This window comes from Festucalex cinctus, chromosome 4, assembly GCF_051991245.1.
Source record: "Festucalex cinctus isolate MCC-2025b chromosome 4, RoL_Fcin_1.0, whole genome shotgun sequence".
Taxonomy (NCBI): domain Eukaryota; kingdom Metazoa; phylum Chordata; class Actinopteri; order Syngnathiformes; family Syngnathidae; genus Festucalex; species Festucalex cinctus.
In genome coordinates this window covers 24789267-24808182 of record NC_135414.1, presented here as the reverse complement: position 1 = coordinate 24808182, position 18916 = coordinate 24789267, and the positions used below count along the sequence as shown (strand labels likewise).

At 39.2% G+C, this 18916-nt stretch overlaps 1 protein-coding gene across 2 annotated transcripts in view; it reads left to right on the top strand.

Moving 5' to 3' along the window:
- Positions 1-18916, top strand: part of tln2a (talin 2a) — a 75124-nt gene that overhangs the window by 17611 nt on the left and 38597 nt on the right. The window contains exons 2-10 of one of the 2 annotated variants that reach the window (XM_077519850.1): positions 416-475; positions 10120-10281; positions 11589-11686; positions 13532-13661; positions 13927-14079; positions 15377-15519; positions 17253-17380; positions 17492-17555; positions 17640-17744. In XM_077519850.1, the coding sequence (XP_077375976.1) occupies positions 10146-10281; positions 11589-11686; positions 13532-13661; positions 13927-14079; positions 15377-15519; positions 17253-17380; positions 17492-17555; positions 17640-17744 (957 nt within the window). In that variant the 5' untranslated portion in view covers positions 416-475; positions 10120-10145. The remainder of the gene's footprint in view (positions 1-415; positions 476-10119; positions 10282-11588; positions 11687-13531; positions 13662-13926; positions 14080-15376; positions 15520-17252; positions 17381-17491; positions 17556-17639; positions 17745-18916) is intronic. The other variant, XM_077519851.1, reaches the window with a different exon arrangement.

Here is an 18916-nt window from a genome sequence, read left to right as displayed (position 1 = left end):
TCTACACCGGTGGATAAGGGTTACGGTTAGATAGGGTGAGATATAATTCAAATAAAATACACTAATATTCAATATAATTCATAGCAAATAAAGAAATGTACAGTATACTTTTTAAAATTAGATCATGGTGGTGGGTGCAGAACAATGTCAATGCTACCCGTTTGAAGCTGTTTATTTACAATGTCACACAATTAAAGCATGTCGGGATGTTTTCTATATCAGCTGCCGCACATGCAGAACACTACAGTTGACATCAACACATTTTTATAGTTGGCGGTAACGCGGCTTCACTCGATTAATCTGCTGTTAATTGTCATGAAATGTCACCTCATTGAAGAATTTGCATTCAAATGGCACATTTAACAGCTCGCCAAACGCGGGTCGATATCTCAAAGTCCACCGTTTGTCGTTTCAGCTGTGAAGATCAGCGCACACGCACAAGGGAGGAAGGCGGCCTTTTTCTTTCAGCGATAAGGTAAGTTTTGCATATTAGCACGCGTCATGGTGTGCAATTAACACAAGTGAGGGTGAGGAAGCACATTTTAGACTCATTGAACTTTCAGAGGTACAAAGAGCTTTTTTTTTTTTTAGCCATTGTCTGAGGGTTGCCATAGTAACATGAAGCTAATTGCTTCTTTCTCTTCTCCGCTGAAACTGTTGGAATGTCTTTTTTTTTCAAATGGTTTCTAAAGACCATTATGAAACCAAATTAGTGTGATAAATAGATAAAACATAACATTTTCGTTTATCATGATGGAGTGCTTATTTGAGATGGTAAACAACATTATTCATTTTGTATTAAAGTGGCTGATGGTGCCAAAAGTGTATTTTGTACTATATTGTGAAAATAGTTTCACTCCATTTTTTGTTAGGTTTTTTTTTTTTTTTTTGTTTTGTTTGTTTTAGAAGTGCAAGAGAGCACATTTTTTTCCTATCTGTGATGGTGGATTAAAATAGAAAGTTACCTGGGTTGGTGTTGAGCAACATGAATTTCTGTACAGTCTTACAGAATGACTTTTTTAATACTGACTGACTAATTAGATTGTTGATTATGTTTGTGATTGAGGGCATAGGTCCTGTTTGATTAAATCAGAGGATGATGAAGTCTGATACGACCATTTTAAGAGAAAACAATGGTAGTCAGATAGAGCATAGTTCATGTTTAGAAAAGATAATGGGCCGTGACAACGCAGGTATAAAAGAAAAGCTCCGAGAGGTAACGTGGTGTTGTTCTTTCTTGCAAGAATAATAAATCATCTCTGTGTGTTCGGGTCTCCTCACTCGTATTTAACTCATTTCCCCGCTAGCATTAAGTCCGAAAATATTTGACTATCTTCATTCCATGACGGCGTGCTTTCATAAGCTGACTGGGCAAGGTGCTTTTCACAGGCCAATTAAGCGGCGGCATCTGGTTCGAAACCGCAGATGGGGTTGTGGCGTTCCAGCGGCGCATCTCCCGCTTTGCAACCATCTTAATGAGCTGGCGTAACACGCGTTAGTCCCCTGCCGGCTTCATTGCGTAGACACCCTTCGACAGATGTGAGCCTGAAGCACTCAGGTGTAGTTAAATGTGGCATCCTTTTGATGTGACCCTCCATGTTCAAAATGCTGACACTGACTCCACTAGGGGTGTGCTCAAAAAATCGATACGGCAATATATCGTTGCGGGCCTCATTCCAATACACGTATCAATATTGCTCGTTAAACTATAAATAGGCAGTTAACGTTTGCCTTTGCAGCTTGCATGGTACCTAAGAAAATAAAAACCAGCAGCGTCTTTGAAGTTAATTGCCTTCAATTCATTCAAAAATAGCTCACCAGTGATTGGACACTGTGTCTTTCTAAGAAAAATTAAAGCAGAGGAAGAATATCAACATTTATTTACTTATAAACTTAACATGGCACATCTTAATGTACCAATTTTCGTCGATTTTGTTTAAAAACAAAATAGAATGTGCTACATGAAAAAAATGCTGTTTTTATTTCCCCAAATATTTTAAATAAGCACATTTTAGAGCTGTATTTTTAATAGTTTCATATTTTTCCTCATATCGGCTCATGCCTAATTAATAAATGTTCCCAGTGTGTCTGTGAAAGCTGCAAATTTTGACCAGGCACACCGCTTTGGTGGTAAACCAGAAGAGCTGCTAACAAAAATATTTTTGTCAGCCAGCATAACAAATATATCCTTTAGGCATACATATGACTGTTATTGTAAAATGCAAGAAAATTAATGTAATATATTGGGATACGTATCGCCTTGAAGATCAAGTATTGGGACACATATGTATCGCGATACGTATCGTATCGCGACCCCTGTATCGTGACACGTATCGTATCGTGTGGTTGGCGGCAATACCCATCCCTAGGCTCCACCTCCCCCCATCTAAGGCAAATTAAAACAAGTCATAGGTGTCTTAATAACATGCTTGATTTCATTAAAATTCCCCAAAGAGAAAAAAACATATTTTGTCTGCACGGAGAACGAAGTAGTGTGTACTGTGTTAATTGTTTTAGCAATAATAACGTTAGGGTTGTTGGCAGTATTAGGGACTATTAAGTTAACTATAGTTAATAGTAACATAGTTTTTGCTCTTAAATCAAGCAATAATCCCTTGTGGAAGATCCCCCTTTCCACGAATGAAGATATTTCTCCAGATCCTCACTGACAAGCCGACACTGAAGCTGTAAAAGTCTCGCTCACTGGGAGCAATTACCAGTGCTGCAGGACACGGCGACGACGGATGAGTCGGCGGATCGGGTAACCGTCTGACTTTTGAGACTATCCATAGATGTGACGCGACCACACGAACATGACAGCGACTGGCAGACTCCCGTTTAGTGAATCACCTGCTCCTCCGGGTACTGTCGACGTTTCGCGGATGACGAGCATTGGCCTGCTTGGCAAGGCTATCATGGATGCGCCGATGACTTTGCTAGCAAAAAAGTCATCGTATTCCTTGACACAGAAGAATACATGACAACTGACGGTTTGATTTTTAATTTTCACTTTTTTGGATAAAATTGTCAGTTTGTATGCATTCTTCTGATTTTCTGTTGCTGTGTGTGCTTCTTTTGGACCTCATTTTCTTCCACTTTAAACTGATTGTGGTTTCTTTGGACGTATAAAAATCATTATTCAGCAATCGACATACATTCTTTCACTTTGCTGTGACCGTTTTCTGTAGTGTTGTTGCGATACCGATACTGGTATCGGCAGAGGTGCCGATACTGCATTAAAACAGTGGTATCGGTATCGGTGACTACTCACAAGTAACATGCCGATACCATTAATTGCAACGCTAATATAGGATTTTGGATGCAGCATCTTGTGTCTTGCTGGTGCACGACATTCACTGATATGTGTCATGTTCACTGCATGTTGATCTAAGATATCCTATTGGCCCTTGAATGCTCTAAACCAATGGCAGGACAGCTTTTTCATGTTGAGGAGAAAAAAAAAACTTAAGTATCGGTATGGTATCGGTATCGGCCGATACGGCAAAGCTGGGTATCGGCATCGGTATCGGGAGCCAAAAAACGGTATCGGAACAACACTAGTTTTCTGTCAACTGTCCACTTAATTAGACCACAAAAATTGTCACTTAGCACCTATTCTGCCTCACAGTGACTGTTTTCTGCAAACATGTCCACTTTTTGGACCACTAAAATCAGCAGTCCGCATTCATTCCAACACTTCACAATGCCTTTTTTTTTCCTCCTCCAAACTTTACCATGAAGAAAGCATTCATTGGGTTTTTACATATTGTTTCTAAATCGCACCATTATCCTCACTGCAATAAACAATGTGATTGCGATAGATAGTTTTACAAATACAATTCAAAGAGCTCTCATTAAAGCAGGCAGCAGCAAGTAAACAGATCAGGATAAATCTGCGTCTGACAGACAGAATCATTGCTGGCCTTTAACTAAACCCGACATTCCGCAGAGAGACACAAGTCAGCATTAATATAAGCTGGCAAATCTCCGAGCTTATGTCGTTTTTTTTGCGGAGGACATGGCATTTTTTAAAATTGATTTCTATTATAAGTTGTTTTTGTGACCTGGATAGCTGATTAAGCCTTACATGTCCTCTCTCTACTGTTAAAAACTTGACATCACATTCCATTACGGTCTTCCGTAATTCTCTTTTCCACCATCCCATCTTGTAACTTTCCAAGATCACTGTTGATGTTATCTGTTTAAGCGTCATTTTCCACTGGGTGATCTAGATTGTGAGCAAAGCAGAGCACAATTGTGCGCCGTTTCCCCCACTGGCGTACTTGACATGATTTGCTTGTCGATCTACATAGGCACGTTTGCAGGCCAATCCCTTAAGTCAACAAAGGAGCACAATTATTTGTTTGTTTTGTTACTCATTCCCGTGCTGACCTATATATGTGATGTGAGAATTCCCCATATGCACGCCTATAAAATTGGTAGTAAAAGCTGATTTACTTACTTAACCTACACTGTCCTAAACACACATTTTGTGTCTCTTGTTTCCACTGTAGAAGTTATCTGCCCTTTTTTCTATCCTATTTGAAAAATGTTATTTCACATTTCCTTTTTATGTATTCTAAGTACAGAAATTGTGTTTATGTACAGATCCCGATGACTGTAGCCAGTTTTGTAGGTCTTCGAGGTCTTTCCGTTGAATTTCACATTATATATGTCAATGGATAGACAGATATTTATTTGCATTTTGTGTATGGGAATGGACTCATGGATCTTGACATTTGGTATGTGAATTTAAAAATAAATTTTACCATTGTGCGTGAGTGGACACAATTTTCCTAGCGTTGCCATTTGGGGAGAAAAAACAACTGCTTCATTTTGGTCGGTATGACTTTATAGGTAAATTCTATTAATTTATATAGTGTCTAGTCTTTCAAGATAAGTTCATAAAAAGTGCAGTCCACATAAAAGTTATAAAGCCACAGATATGTTTGTATTATATGACTTTCTATATGTTTCCATTAGTGTGTCTGTAAATGGCCAGACAGCTTTTGATGTGTGCGTTTGTGTGAATTATCAGCTCTTTTACATTATGCACCTTATTTGACTTCAAATTTGGCCTGTTATTGACCAATATGCCAAAAAAGATGGACTGCAGTTTCCATTTAAATCTCGAGCAGATTTCCTCTTGTGGCGGAGAGGCTGCACTGATTCGATTTCCTGTCGTTCCCAGTGAAATGATGAGGAAAAAAACGGTAGGAGACAAGTGCATGGTGGTGAATGTTCAAGCTGTGTTAGTTCAGAGGGAGTGTTTAACAACTGTTTGCCTTCTGCATGAAACCCCACACCATCACCTGCCTCACTCTTCCTCATACATTGTGTGCGCACAAAGGCAAAAAAAAAAAAAAAAAAAAAAACACCCCGCCATGGAACAAACCATTACTGACGAATATGTTCTCTGACAAGACTTTAAACACGTGTCGAAGTGTTATGGCTCCATTTGCAGTCGAGATGAAATTGACGTGTGAAGTGATGCTGTGAAGTCTCGTCATACATACTGAACAGGAGCAGAATGTCATTGCTTGACTGTATAGGGATGATAATAATAATAAATTGAGAGTAGTCTCTTTAAATTGCAGCCTACTCCCGGCTCATGAACCTGAACTGAACTGTGTGTGTGGGATGAAGCCAAAGTGTCCTGTTTATGTGATTGCACAAACACTGACTCTAGAATACATCTGCCTCATTCTCATCAAGTAGTTTTTCACAGAAATGTGCTCGATGTGACGAATATATTTCTGAACTCATTTGACCTGAATACGAATGTATGAAGGGGAGTTATTTGCGTATGTGAACGGACAGATGGATATTTACATTGTGTGTATAAAACCCGACTCATAGATGTTTACACCATGTCTCTGTGTTGTGAACACTTAGCAGATGTGTATATAGGACAGGACAGACATGTTTACAATGTTTGTACCACTGTGGCAAACAATACAATGTCTAAATGAAACTCTTCAACTCACTTCAACATACTTTATTGACACCAAAATGTCACCAGATGGTGGCCAAACACTCAAAACGGCGAATAGGTGAGCATAGAACAAAAAAAAAAAAAAAATCCGGAAATTTGTGAATATTTAACTGTGATTATGTCGAATTGTACTATAATACACAAACTTCTTATAATAGCATTGTGGTATTCAAAAGGAGTCACTTTAATCACAATAGCCGTGAATCATTTGCTCCATACGTCACTTTGTTTCTGGAACTTCAAACTAGTCACCATGAAACCATTTGCTGTAATTTTCTCGTCTTCTTTAAAACGTTAATTGTGGTTACACATCCTAATGAAAATGATTAAACAGTAATTTCTTATCTTTCTCCTGGCCAAGTGGGCGTTACCTGAGGCCAGCGACAATATGCTGCACATCTGTTCTCTGGAAACACGCAGTTGTTAAACTTATTAAGCCGACCAGAGAAGGCAGATGGACTAATTATCACGGCGCTCCAGCCCGGTTCATTTGCACAAACTAGGTTAGCAACATGCCCATCGCCGAATATTAAGTTGATGCTTTCTGGCCTGGGACTGGTGTAGAATGGCTTGCTGACTTGTGGCCTGTGCTATTATTGGATTAGAGGCCATGTTACAGTAATAAGGTCTGGATGTGCTCTGCGTCATTGATCTATTGAACAATGGCTGCGTGCTCCTGCTTTCTGTCTCCGTTTACATGTCAGGGCTCATGTCGGTCTAGAAAGGGGAATTTGGTCCATCTGAGTCGAATGGTTTTTGTAACTGTATTGTACGTATTACTATGAGAATAGCATTAGGTCACTTTGCTTATGTGTGTTATTTATTTATGTCAGTGTAGTCTTGGCTCAGATTGCTTGGTTGGCATGGAGCTCTTCCCCTTTTTACAGGGCTCCATCCACTATGAGATTCACTTCACAGTACTTATACACATTAGCAAGTTAAGGACATTCTATTTTAAACCATAAATATGTCATACTATGACCCCAAAACACTTCAAACTTATCTTCCAGTATTAACCTTAAAAATTAAATGACTTCCAGGTGCTTGACATTTTTAAAAGCTGTTCTGCTGACCAATTCATAAGTTCCACCAACAATCCTGGCTCCTCACCAGAGTACAAAAAGATCTTAGAACAGTCGGTGTATCATGGCTTTGGTGTGAAAGAGCACAAAAAATGTGCCAAAAGTCAGTTTTTACACGAACAGCTTCCACGGAGAAATCTGCAAATAAGTGAATTTGTGAACAGCAAACTGCAGGTGAGATTTCACTGTATTATATATATATATTTTAATCATGATTACCGGTATATTTTTACATTTCCTGTTGTAATCCATTTATGAGCCCTGAAGCCCTTTTCACACTGCATTTAGTAGGGCGTAGTGCACCGTTCGTCAGACCCAATCATTGTGTATGTGGTGATGGGCGGGGACCATGGAATGTCGGCAAGGGGATTTAAACTAGGGGTGCACCGATCACAATATTCCGGCCGATCACCGATACCCAATCTTTTAAAAAGTCTGACCTGCCGATCCCGATTATTGCCGATACCGATTTTTTTTCATTACAAGCAGCATATACCTTCAGTGTTCCATTCTTGTTTTATAGGAAAACATTGAACAATATTAGCGAAATAACGAGTTGTTTTAACTGCACGTGAAGTGGTTCTCTCAAATAAAAATGAAAATCCTATTAATCATCTCAGCAGAAGAGGACAGTGGCTGACTTTTTCAGACCTCTGAGGATGGAGATGAGATTGGTGGAAAAGATCGGCTTAATTTTAAGAGATCGGCCGATCACCGATCTTCCAAAATGAAGGAAATCGGGGCCGATAAATCGGCCGGCCGATCGATTGGTGCACCCCTAATTTAAACCTCAGATTGGAAAACGTTCTATTCGAGAGTGACGGCGCAGTGACATCAGACAAGCCCCTCCAATTGGAGAGGAGTTGGAGTGTTTATTTTTTTTATTATTATTTTTTTTTTTGACTTATTAAAAAGTAACTGCATGATTAAGCTATCGAAGTTGCAGCCAAGCAATGAGTTTTTCTCTGCTGCTTGTGGCCTCATCTTACTTCTTGAAATGAGCAAAGTCAGACTTTTCTTTTGCAACAGTGAAAGGTGAGCTCTAACCAGCGGCAAAATCTCAGGTTTTTTGTTTTGTTTTGTTATTTACTTCTGGAAGGCTTCTACGTCAACACTTCCATATATGGGCCCACTGGCAACCGATCATTCCGTGTTGTCACGCAACTCTTTCCACACTAAGCGAGTGCAGTGTGAAAAGGGCTTAAATCTCTACTTGTGTTAAATAGTGATGCATCATTTTATGTACAATAGCTGCACCACTATAACATCAAATAAGTTAACCCCGCTGCAATAACTGATAAAACAATTGCCTTTATCTCCCATAGATTTATACTTGCCTCAAAATGCAAACAGCAGAATGAAAAAAAACAACAACAATGTGCTTTGTGATGTGAGGCTGCAGCAGATAAAACAGTGTAGGTGTCACTGGTGCTTTTGGGAGACGAGCGAGGCTTTGTGCTGGTGGATGATCGTGTGGGAAGACGCTAGTTATTAATCATCACAGAGTTATTAATTGTCCTGTCTTGGCATGCGAGCTTTAAAAGAGTCTACAGCACAGGTGGCGAGATCCGGTCCTCGAGGGCCGCAGTCCCATTTTTAAAAGCTGCTCTAATGATCTGGTCCAGGCCGCAGTCCTGCAGGTTTTGGATATTTCCCTTCTTCAACACAGCTGATTCATGATCAGCTCATCAGCAAGCTCTGCAGAAGCCTGATAATGAGCCTGTTAATTGGAATCAGCTGCACTTTGAGTAGGGAAATCTATAAAACCTGCAGGACTCCGGCCCTCGAGGACCACAGTTTGCCACCCCTTGGTCTACAGTATGAGAGCTGGATTGTGGTGTTTTTCTGTGCACTTATCACATAGCACAAAAACAACCCTTTTCATTTAAACGTTTCACATACGTTGTTCAATTCACATACAGATTATAATCATTTGGCAGTTTTTTTTTTCAATTGAAATACAGTGGGTATAAAAAGTCTGCACACCTCTGTTCAAATGAGATCATTATGAATCATTTGAAATTTTTTTTACACCATTATTGTGGCCTGTTACCTATTCAACTCAATGAAATTTATTAAAAATCTTTTTGAGAGGAGAAGAAAAATAAACAACTATAATGATATGGTTGCAGAAGTGTACACACCCTCTAATAACTGAAGATTTGTTTTTGTTTTTTTTAAATATCACAGAAACTGCTGTCTGAATAGGGGTGTTTAGACTTTTTATATACACTGTAGCATCTGTCTGTCCAATATCAGACATAATCGAAACAAACAACTGACTGTTCATTCACATCACATCATGTAAATGTCTGTTCACATTTACATCCTTTGAAAACTGTTTCACACAGTGTAAAAATCTGTCCATTGACAGAGAAATATGAAAATCTGTTTCTCCCTTCACAAGTCGGGCCATTCACATACACATTTAATGAAAACACTGGTCTGTCATATACATGTAATGTAAATAGTGTTGTGGTTTGCCATCTTTGTCTTCACATCTAATGTACATGCGAACAGTGAACGATCTGTAACTATTATCGAGACTGTTGCAATCCAATATGAAAATACCCCGTCGTATTCTGAACACCTCTCCACAGCGTGTCGTCAAGATTGGGCGTCAGAGCGACACCTTCTCCCGCGGGTGCGAACACATATCACATAGGAAGCAGATTCTCCACATGTGAGTCAGGGTCAGGAGCCAGACGGGCCAGAAGAGAGGCCTGCCTGTGTCTTTTCCTCTGTGGCTCATCCAGACTGACCTATTACCTTTAACCTCAGACACAGAGGAGTCCTGTGCCTCCTCAATGGCGACCAAACAGTGCATTCCCTGTTAATGCTCGTAAATGTGTTCTATTATATTGTATGTGTTGGCATCAGACTGAAAATGTATCTGTTTTGGTGGGCTGTTCCCCCCCCCCCACTATTATGAAATGTAACAATGGCCTCACACTGCACTGATCTCACACCCATGGTGTTATAATTCAAAATTCTGTGGGGAAAGAAATATCACCAGCTTTGATTTCCTGTTCTTTGATACAGGTGTAGCTGCAGCCCCGCCGGCCGAGATGGTGGTGTTGTCGCTGAAAATCTGCGTTCGCCACTGCAATGTGGTGAAAACCATGCAGTTCGAGCCGTCCACGGCGGTCTACGACGCCTGCAGGATCATACGCGAGAGAGTTCCTGAGGCGCAGACCGGACAGGGTGAGAATGCAGGAAATGTGTTGTCAACTTGCCATGAGACAAAAAAAAGTTGGACACCTATTTGAAAGAGTAAAAATTGAGATGGTTATATATTTGTAACAATGTTCATTATGATGCCATGCCCCTAGGTGGCGCCTCCTTCTTTTTGTTACGCCTATGCAGCACTTCTTCGTTTGGCCATATTTGATGCCGTGGACTTGTACGTGTAATCGTGACACCTGGTAGCACCAAGAAGTTTATTTTTTCCTCTTAACTCTTTTACTCCCACACGTTATTTAAAAAAAAAAAAAAAAAAAAAAAAAACAATGCCAGCGGATTTCGAGCATTTTAACTCATTTTTCGAAGCAAACAGAATATTGTGTTTTTTTTTTTTTGCTACATAAACAACATGGGTACCACATGAAAGATCGCATTCCATTCTTTCATTAGAAAAAAAGGATGTTTCTACCTTATTCCGTTCTTTAGTAATCACCATTTGAAAATAGGTCATTTGAGTGACATTGAGCGAAAATTTAAAAGAAAAGATACATTTTCTCCACAACAGTGACTTTGATACTAATATTTTTTGTTTAGTGACGCTCCGTCAAATTAGGCTTAATGTTACAAAGGCTTTGATCATTCACGTCAGCCTTGAAAACGTTCTATTTCATCAGATTGTGCCATGTTTCATTGTAATTCGCAGCTCTAGTTAGGGCCCGAGCAGCTACCGCTGCCATCTGCTGGCCATAGTTAGTGGGTGTTTATGATTTCACAATTCATTGACCCGGCTGCGCTGCACTTGGACGTTGCACAGACCACTGATATATTTAAAAAAAAAAAAAAAAAAAAAAAGTAGCAGCATACATCGTGATTTTACTAAACGTTATTAAACGTTTTTGGCGGTCAAAGAGTTAATATAGTAAACCCGTGGACTTCCAGTCCCTTTGTTTGCTCTCCAATTGTTTTGCTATCCAGCAGCGCCGTCCATGGTTGATCAGCCACCACGCTTTACAATAATTTGTTAGCTCAGAGGGAAAGATGGGTCGCAATAGCAGTTGTAGTTAATCCAAATGTGTTTGATGTGGTTAGGGACCCTGCTTTTTTTACTGTGAACAGAAAATGGCCTTCCATTTTCTACTACTTCAGATATGGAAGTATATAATTGTCCAAGATGGCTTGATAAGATGAAGAATTAAGATTCTGGCAGAACTCAGAGGCTCTGCTAACCCTATATTGATTGATTAAATGGTGTGTCTCACGAATTTTATCCACATGGTTTCATCACATTGTTTGCTGATAGCATTAAAACCTCCATATTTATGTTCTAGCTTCGGATTATGGTCTGTTCCTGTCTGACGAAGACCCCAGGAAAGGCATCTGGCTGGAGTCGGGCAGGACACTGGACTACTACATGCTCCGCAATGGGGTAAATACTGCCATTTGGTATTATTATTATTATTATTATTATTATTATTATTATCATTATTATTATTATTATTATTAAAGTTGGGAGGGTTAGTTTAAAAATGGATTCTGATAAAGTTAGTGGTTACTAGGGGTGTTAAAAAAAATCGATGCGGCGATATATCGCGATACTACATCGCGCGATTCTCGAATCGATTCAATAAAAAAAAAAGTTTTTTATTTTTTATTTATTTTTTTTTTTCCAGAATTGTTCATTCGGTAGTCTTACCGATTCAACGTCTTATCATCATTGCCTTTTTTGTGTGTGTGTGTGTGTGTGGGAATCGATTTTTAAACTTCCATTTTTAATGGAAAAATATTCAACAAAACGTCTGACTTCGGGTTAGGATTCACACCTTGAGCATGGAAGAATGTTATATGAACGGAACATTAAGCCTTAATATTTTATTTTAATGCTGTTCAAACATGAAACAGATTACAACCTCTATAAGACTGAAATTTCAGATAAATAAATAATACATTTTCATATAAATCTTACACTCTACAAGCTTACTGATTAGTATTTTCTAAATTTGAATGAAAAAAAATCGCAACAATCGACTTATAAATTCGTATCGGGATTAATCGGTATCGAATCGAATCGTGACCTGTGAATCGTGATACGAATCGAATCGTCAGGTACTAGGCAATTCACACCCCTAGTGGTTACCAGTTAAAAAAAATATACTGGTAGTTAAGTCTAAGTATCATAATATTAATATCATTTATGGTTTAATTAATACAAGTGTGGATGATTTTTGACGTGACGTAGTAAAATATTCCCTTACAAGTTACAGCCTGGGTTTAAGCCTGCTTCTCAATAACAAACAATCCGGATCATTTCTGCAGCTCATGTGTTTCTTTGTAAATGTTATTAAAAATGAATAAACACATTTTCCAGGAAATCTGATCTATAACAGTTACCATCCATTCTCTTCGTCACTTTTGAAACTGACCACGCTAAAACTGACACATATCCGGTGACGTGTCTCATTTAATTGATGGCAAACAAAAACCTACACGGCAGTCCATTGAGCTATATTGTGGCCAGTCATCCACTTCTTGTTTAATAAATATACCTATAATGTGTCTATATATCTGGTATTACTTGACTTTAAGTGGTGTTCTGATGCAATTTAACTAATTGGAGGTTGGAAAGTTTTTTTTAGAAGACAAAAATCATACGTACATCATTTCCCAATCACTTTGGTAATTCTATCATGGTGGAGATATTTTTCTCTATTAAGTGACATTGTACTTCGAGGTGCATCTCCACAAATTAGAATACTGACGAAAGCATAAATTATTTCTGTAGTGCAATTCAAAAAGTTAAACTCGTAGATTCACTGTACTCAAAGTGAAATATTTCATGATTGTATTTTTAATTATTTTGATTGTAGCTTGCAGCTAAGAAAAACGCCAAAATGCAATCTCTTCTTCTTATTTTTGATTTATTTATTTATTTATTTTTATGCTTGCCATCTTCTGTGCTCCAAATGCTTTTTCCTCTTCAAATGCACCAAAGGTAGAATGCATGACTGTGACCAATTCTTCTGCACCGAATCGCCCCTCATTGTAATTGAACCGAAAGGAAGTGGCGGGCTGTGATAGGCAGCCGCTAAATTCGCTTTTTGTGCTTCCTATTCGCTCGTCTCGGCCTTCCTAAAACCTGGACCCATTTGATCATTTTCCTCTGCGGGTACATTCGGTCTTGCTTTGTGCTTCATCGCTCATTCATTTCACTCCCCCCCACCCCCACCTCCTCTCTCTTTCCTATCTTTGTGTTTGCTCTTCTTTAACATTGCAGGACATTCTTGAATACAAGAAGAAGCAGAGGCCCCAGAAAATTAAAATGTTGGACGGGGCCGTTAAGACCATCATGGTGGATGACTCCAAAACAGTCGGCGAGCTTCTTGTGACCATATGCAGTAGAATAGGTACGACTAAGGCCGTCGTTGTTGAGATTCAAACCTCAAATTGGAGAACTGTGAGGTAGAAGTGCTAACCATATCTCTCCCATGCTGCCTGGGGATACAAATATTAAATGTATTTTTTTTTTTTTCAACTCTCAGCAGAGGGTGTTTGCCTGACTGCCCAAAAGCAATAAAAACATCGAGAAGCTGATATAATATTACGAGAATAATAAACCGCAGTCCACATGTAAGCCATAGCAATCACTGTATCCCATTTGTTCATCTGCAGGCATCACCAACTATGAGGAGTACTCTGTGATTCAGGAGACGGCAGAGGAGAAGAAAGAGGATGGCACGGGAACACTGAAGAAGGACAGAACGCTGCTGCGGGACGAGAGGAAGATGGAGAAGCTCAAAGCCAAACTGCACACTGACGACGACTGTGAGTTCCTCATGAGGTGTTGTTGTTTCAGGAGGTTTTGTTCATGCTCGTATCAAAAGATAGCATAGCATTTAGTGACGATAATACAGGAGAGATAAGGAAAACAATGCAGAACGAGCAGTTATGTCTTTCCACAGTTCTGGAGTAATCACTGATACGAATACCACTAGTGCATAAATCCCCCCCCCCCCCCCCCTAAAAAAAAAATCAATAACAGATCATTTTACAGAAAGTCCTATCTATGCCAATATTGCATTTTTTCTTAAAAATTTTCCTTAAAATTGCATAGTAAAATTGCATAAGGGGTTAAAGTGCAAAGTCAACCCAAAACACTTTTTTGACAATAATATGTTCTATGCAGCCCCACTGGTCTAAATATATATGTTATTCTGGTTAATATTGTGCTAGTAGCGGAATATCAATTAAGCAGAAAACCCGGGCGTTTTTATTCATCTCACAAAGCGGCCATTTTGCCACTTGCTGTCGAGTGAAAATGACATCACAGTTGCTTCGGTCTCAGGTAACAACCAATCACAGCTCAGCTTCAGAAAAGGGTGAGCTGTGATTGGTTGTTGCCTGAGCCATGAGCAACATTGATGTCATCTTCAGTCGACAGCAAGTGGCAAAATGGCCGCCACAGTTGTTGAGGTCTCAGGCATCAACCAATCACAGCTAAGCTTCAGAGAACAGGTGAGCTGTGATTGGTTGTTGCCTGAGCCATGAGCAACATTGATGTCATCTTCAGTCGACAGCAAGTGGCAAAATGGCCGCCCCTTGAGATGGATAAAAATAGCTGGATTTTGCTTCATAACTCTTATTCCAAAAATTTAATATTAATCAGAATGTCATGTTTAGACTAGTGAGGTAACATATAACATATCATTGTCAAGACATGTTTAAGGTTGACTTCCACTTTAATAGAGTAAACGGTGCATTTTAAGAACAAACACACTTCAGCAGAAAAAGCTTGTGTTTACTGTATGTGAAGGCAGCTTTAAACTAGTGTTTCTCACTTCTGGTCCTCAGGCCCCCCTAGCCAGCCTGTTTTCCATGTCTCCCAAATCCCATTGCAGCTGATTCCATTGACAGCTAATCAGCCAGCTCTGGAGAAGCCTGATAACGATCCTCACCTGCGTTGCAATTGGGAGACATGGAAAACAGGCTGGCTAGGGGGGTCTGAGGACCGGAATTGAGAAACACTGCTTTAAACCAACACCAAAGGGGTGCAGGTATATGAAAAAGCTATTTAGGTGCATACATATGAATGTTATATGAAATGTCAAATTCGTTTTGCCAGTGAACTGGTTGGACCACAGCAGGACGTTCAGGGAGCAAGGCGTGGAGGAGAGCGAGACACTCCTGCTGCGTCGCAAGTTCTTCTACTCGGACCAAAATGTCGACTCCAGAGATCCGGTCCAGCTCAACCTTCTTTACGTACAGGTCGGACCGCCAATCAGCCACATTTATATATACATAGTACGGTATGCATAGTATCTTGTTGAAGTGCCGATTAAGACAAGATCTGTTTCTGTTCGATTTGTTATTCACTCTTAGTCAAACAGTACAAATAGTTCTTTATTGAATAATGAAGAAAAAAATACATATACTCATCCGCTAATACTGAAGAGAATACAGTAATAGATCATTTTAATAATACATGCCATTTACACATTAAAATCCACCAATAAACCAACTGGAGTATGATTCTGCATATCGTCTATTCACTTCTGTGAGAAAGATGGCAGGCTGATTTTAGGATAGTAGCAGTGGGTCTTAAAGTGGAATGTGGAACAAGGAGGCCTGAACTGTAGCCAGGGGGGCGAGGTCACGAAGTACCTCGCACTTTGTCAGCTGGATCTTGTAAGAAGCCGAGAACAGCTAGTAATGTGGGGCCCGGGTCTGGTTCTGCTTAGAAGTCTCTGTAGAATCACTGTAAGCGATTACATGCGGGTTGACTCACTTTTAAGAAGTGGGTGAGGTCATCTGTAGGAAATCCAGTGAAGTTTTTAAAACTCTTTTCTTGCGGCCATTGAGGGGGGGGGGGGGGTTGTTGGCTTCAATGATAAGAAATCATCGGCATAACGTGACATCACTCCAACATCAAAAACATCGACAGGTCAAAAGAGTTCTGATCTGAACCTAAGTTCCCGATATAAAAACAGCAAATTACAACCTTGTCTGATGGAATTTTATATATGAGAGATAAGCATCTGAACACGTTCAATAGCATTTTCAACGTGACATTTAAACTGTAGCCAAATTTTCTCTGGATAAAATGCTGTTCGACATAACATTCAAAAAATTGAGCTATGACTATGCATCTGTCTGCTGATGTTTTTTAATTAATTAATTAATTAGTTAATGTAAGTATGTATTTATTTATGTATTTAATATATTTATAATTTTTATTTTGAAATTATTATTTTTTTAAGTTTTTTTTTTTTTTTTTTTTTTTTTTTTTACATTTCAAGAATGTCAATATTTTTTTTATTAAATATGTTCATGGACATAAGCATCTTATCTGGGATTTTCTATGGTACTGTAAAATAAAGTTGTAGCCAATTGTAAAACCTGTGTCACATCTGGATATAACTTTCTTTAAGGTTAGCAGATGATTGACGGCCAGATAATAGCATGGCGGACAGATAAAGAGACTCCTAGATGATCAGATATATCGAGAGACAAAAAATGTATAACCAGAATGGGCTCGTAAGAGAACCTTGAGGGACTCCCAACTAGAGGAAAGAAACAAGTCTATTTGAATGGAAGGTAAACCAAATGTATCATTGATCAGTAGCTTGTTTGCCTGCAGTCAAGCTGTTCGGGAATAGATTATCAATGCAGTTTGCATGTTCTCCTGATTCTTGTGTGTTTTCTCCATTTACTCCTTCTTCCTCCCATATTGAACAACAAACCTGTTACATTTATTGAAGACTCCAACTTGTTATTAAGTGTATTTGTGAGTGTGAATTGTTGTTTACCTATATGTGTTTCCTATGATTGACTGGCAGCCTGTCAGTCGTCCTCAAAGTTAGCTCAGCTGGTTCTGAGTAGACAGCGAAGCTGACCTTTTATCACCCTTGTTCTACTTTTAATATTAATCCCCCATTAATACATGTCAGTTTCGCGTTACATATAGGGATTAACGGTAATGGAGTTTTATTTCCTTTCAGGCTCGAGATGACATCCTGAATGGTTCACACCCAGTGTCCTTCGACAAGGCCGGCGAGTTCGGCGGCATCCAGGCCCAGATTCAGTTCGGACCTTACATCGAGCACAAACACAAACCTGGATTTTTAGAGTACGCAACTAACCTGTCTTGCCATCGTTTGTCACATTCATTTGTTGTGTTCTCTCTACACATACAATATAAAACACTTTATTGTTCTTGCCTTTTTTCAAATCCTTGTAGCTTGAAAGAGTTTCTTCCCAAAGAGTACATAAAGCAAAGAGGATCTGAGAAGAAAATATTCCAGGTGAGAACACATTGTCACAGTTTTTTTGTTTTTTTTGTTTTTACATTCAACCAATCTTAAACGTAGCTGTGATGTTACTTCCAGGAACACAGAAACTGTGGCGAAATGACGGAGATAGAAGCCAAAGTGAAGTACGTCAAGCTGGCGAGGTCTCTGCGGACTTACGGAGTGTCGTTCTTCTTAGTCAAGGTGAGCTCACAACTATTTCATTTAAGGGATGAAAAAGCTAGCCTCCGGTTCTGTCCTCTTATTGCTTTTGAGTTAATTGAGAAAAGAGCAAAAAAAATTGCAATTATGAAGTGGAAGCCTTTTATCTCCCGAATGACATCTATTCGCTGCGCTTTTGGAGTTCAATGGATAAAAAGAGAGTTGAAAAAAAATTACCCAGCAGGTGTCCGGGGTCCACTTCAACTTTTACTGCCTTTCATGTCCTGTAACAAATATCCCCGTTGGCCGTTTCCCTCGGACACGCTGTGAAAAGCAGTAAAAACGAAGAACCACAAGCACAAGATTTTGGTTTTGATCCCTAAATATCTTGTCATCTTCCACCCCGTAAAGTATTCCAATCAGAGAATATCCAGCATTCTTAACATTATCTCACTCAAACCCAAAAACGTGTAAATATGTTTTTGTTTTTTTTTATACTTTGTCCTTCATTCCCCCCCCAAAAAATATATTTTTTTCTTATGCAAGCGTAAACATAAGGCTTTGATACATCTTCTGACATGAAGAGGTGGCTTAACGCAATGGTAGTTATTACAAAAAAAAAAAAAAGTTTAACGGTTTAACGAAGCCAAATTGAAAACTTTCTTAAAACAATTGAAACTCACTAAGATTGTGTATTTTTTTTTTTTAAGTTAGTGTAATGTACAGTATATTTAAAGGTACCGTAATTGAAATTCATTATGAAAAATGCATGAATCTGCAATGAAATAGGCATCAATAGGAATTTGTGGCCCATCTATCTACTATAAATGTCTTCATATTTTATGATGTCATCAAACTAAAGTTTTTGTAAGACTCTTGGGAAATAATCTAAAATCCAGGTTCAGTCAAAAATATAGTCAGGAAGTCATCCATACATATACACTGCTTCTATTTTAATCTCGAAACCCACAAATCTCAAAGCACAGCTCGCCTCTCGGCCTCGTCTCGACTTTCACGTGGAATTTGCTCGACCTTTGTCATTTGGGGTCCGCCTTGAGTGTAATCCGACAGAGCAGAGGCATTTAAAAATACCCCCGTCTTCATTCCCCCCCCAACCTCGTAACCCCCCCTGGAGACCCCACGCAACTGACATTCCCTCCATAACTTTTACTCAAGTGGACCTCTGTGACCCGACGTCACGGACTATCACGTTC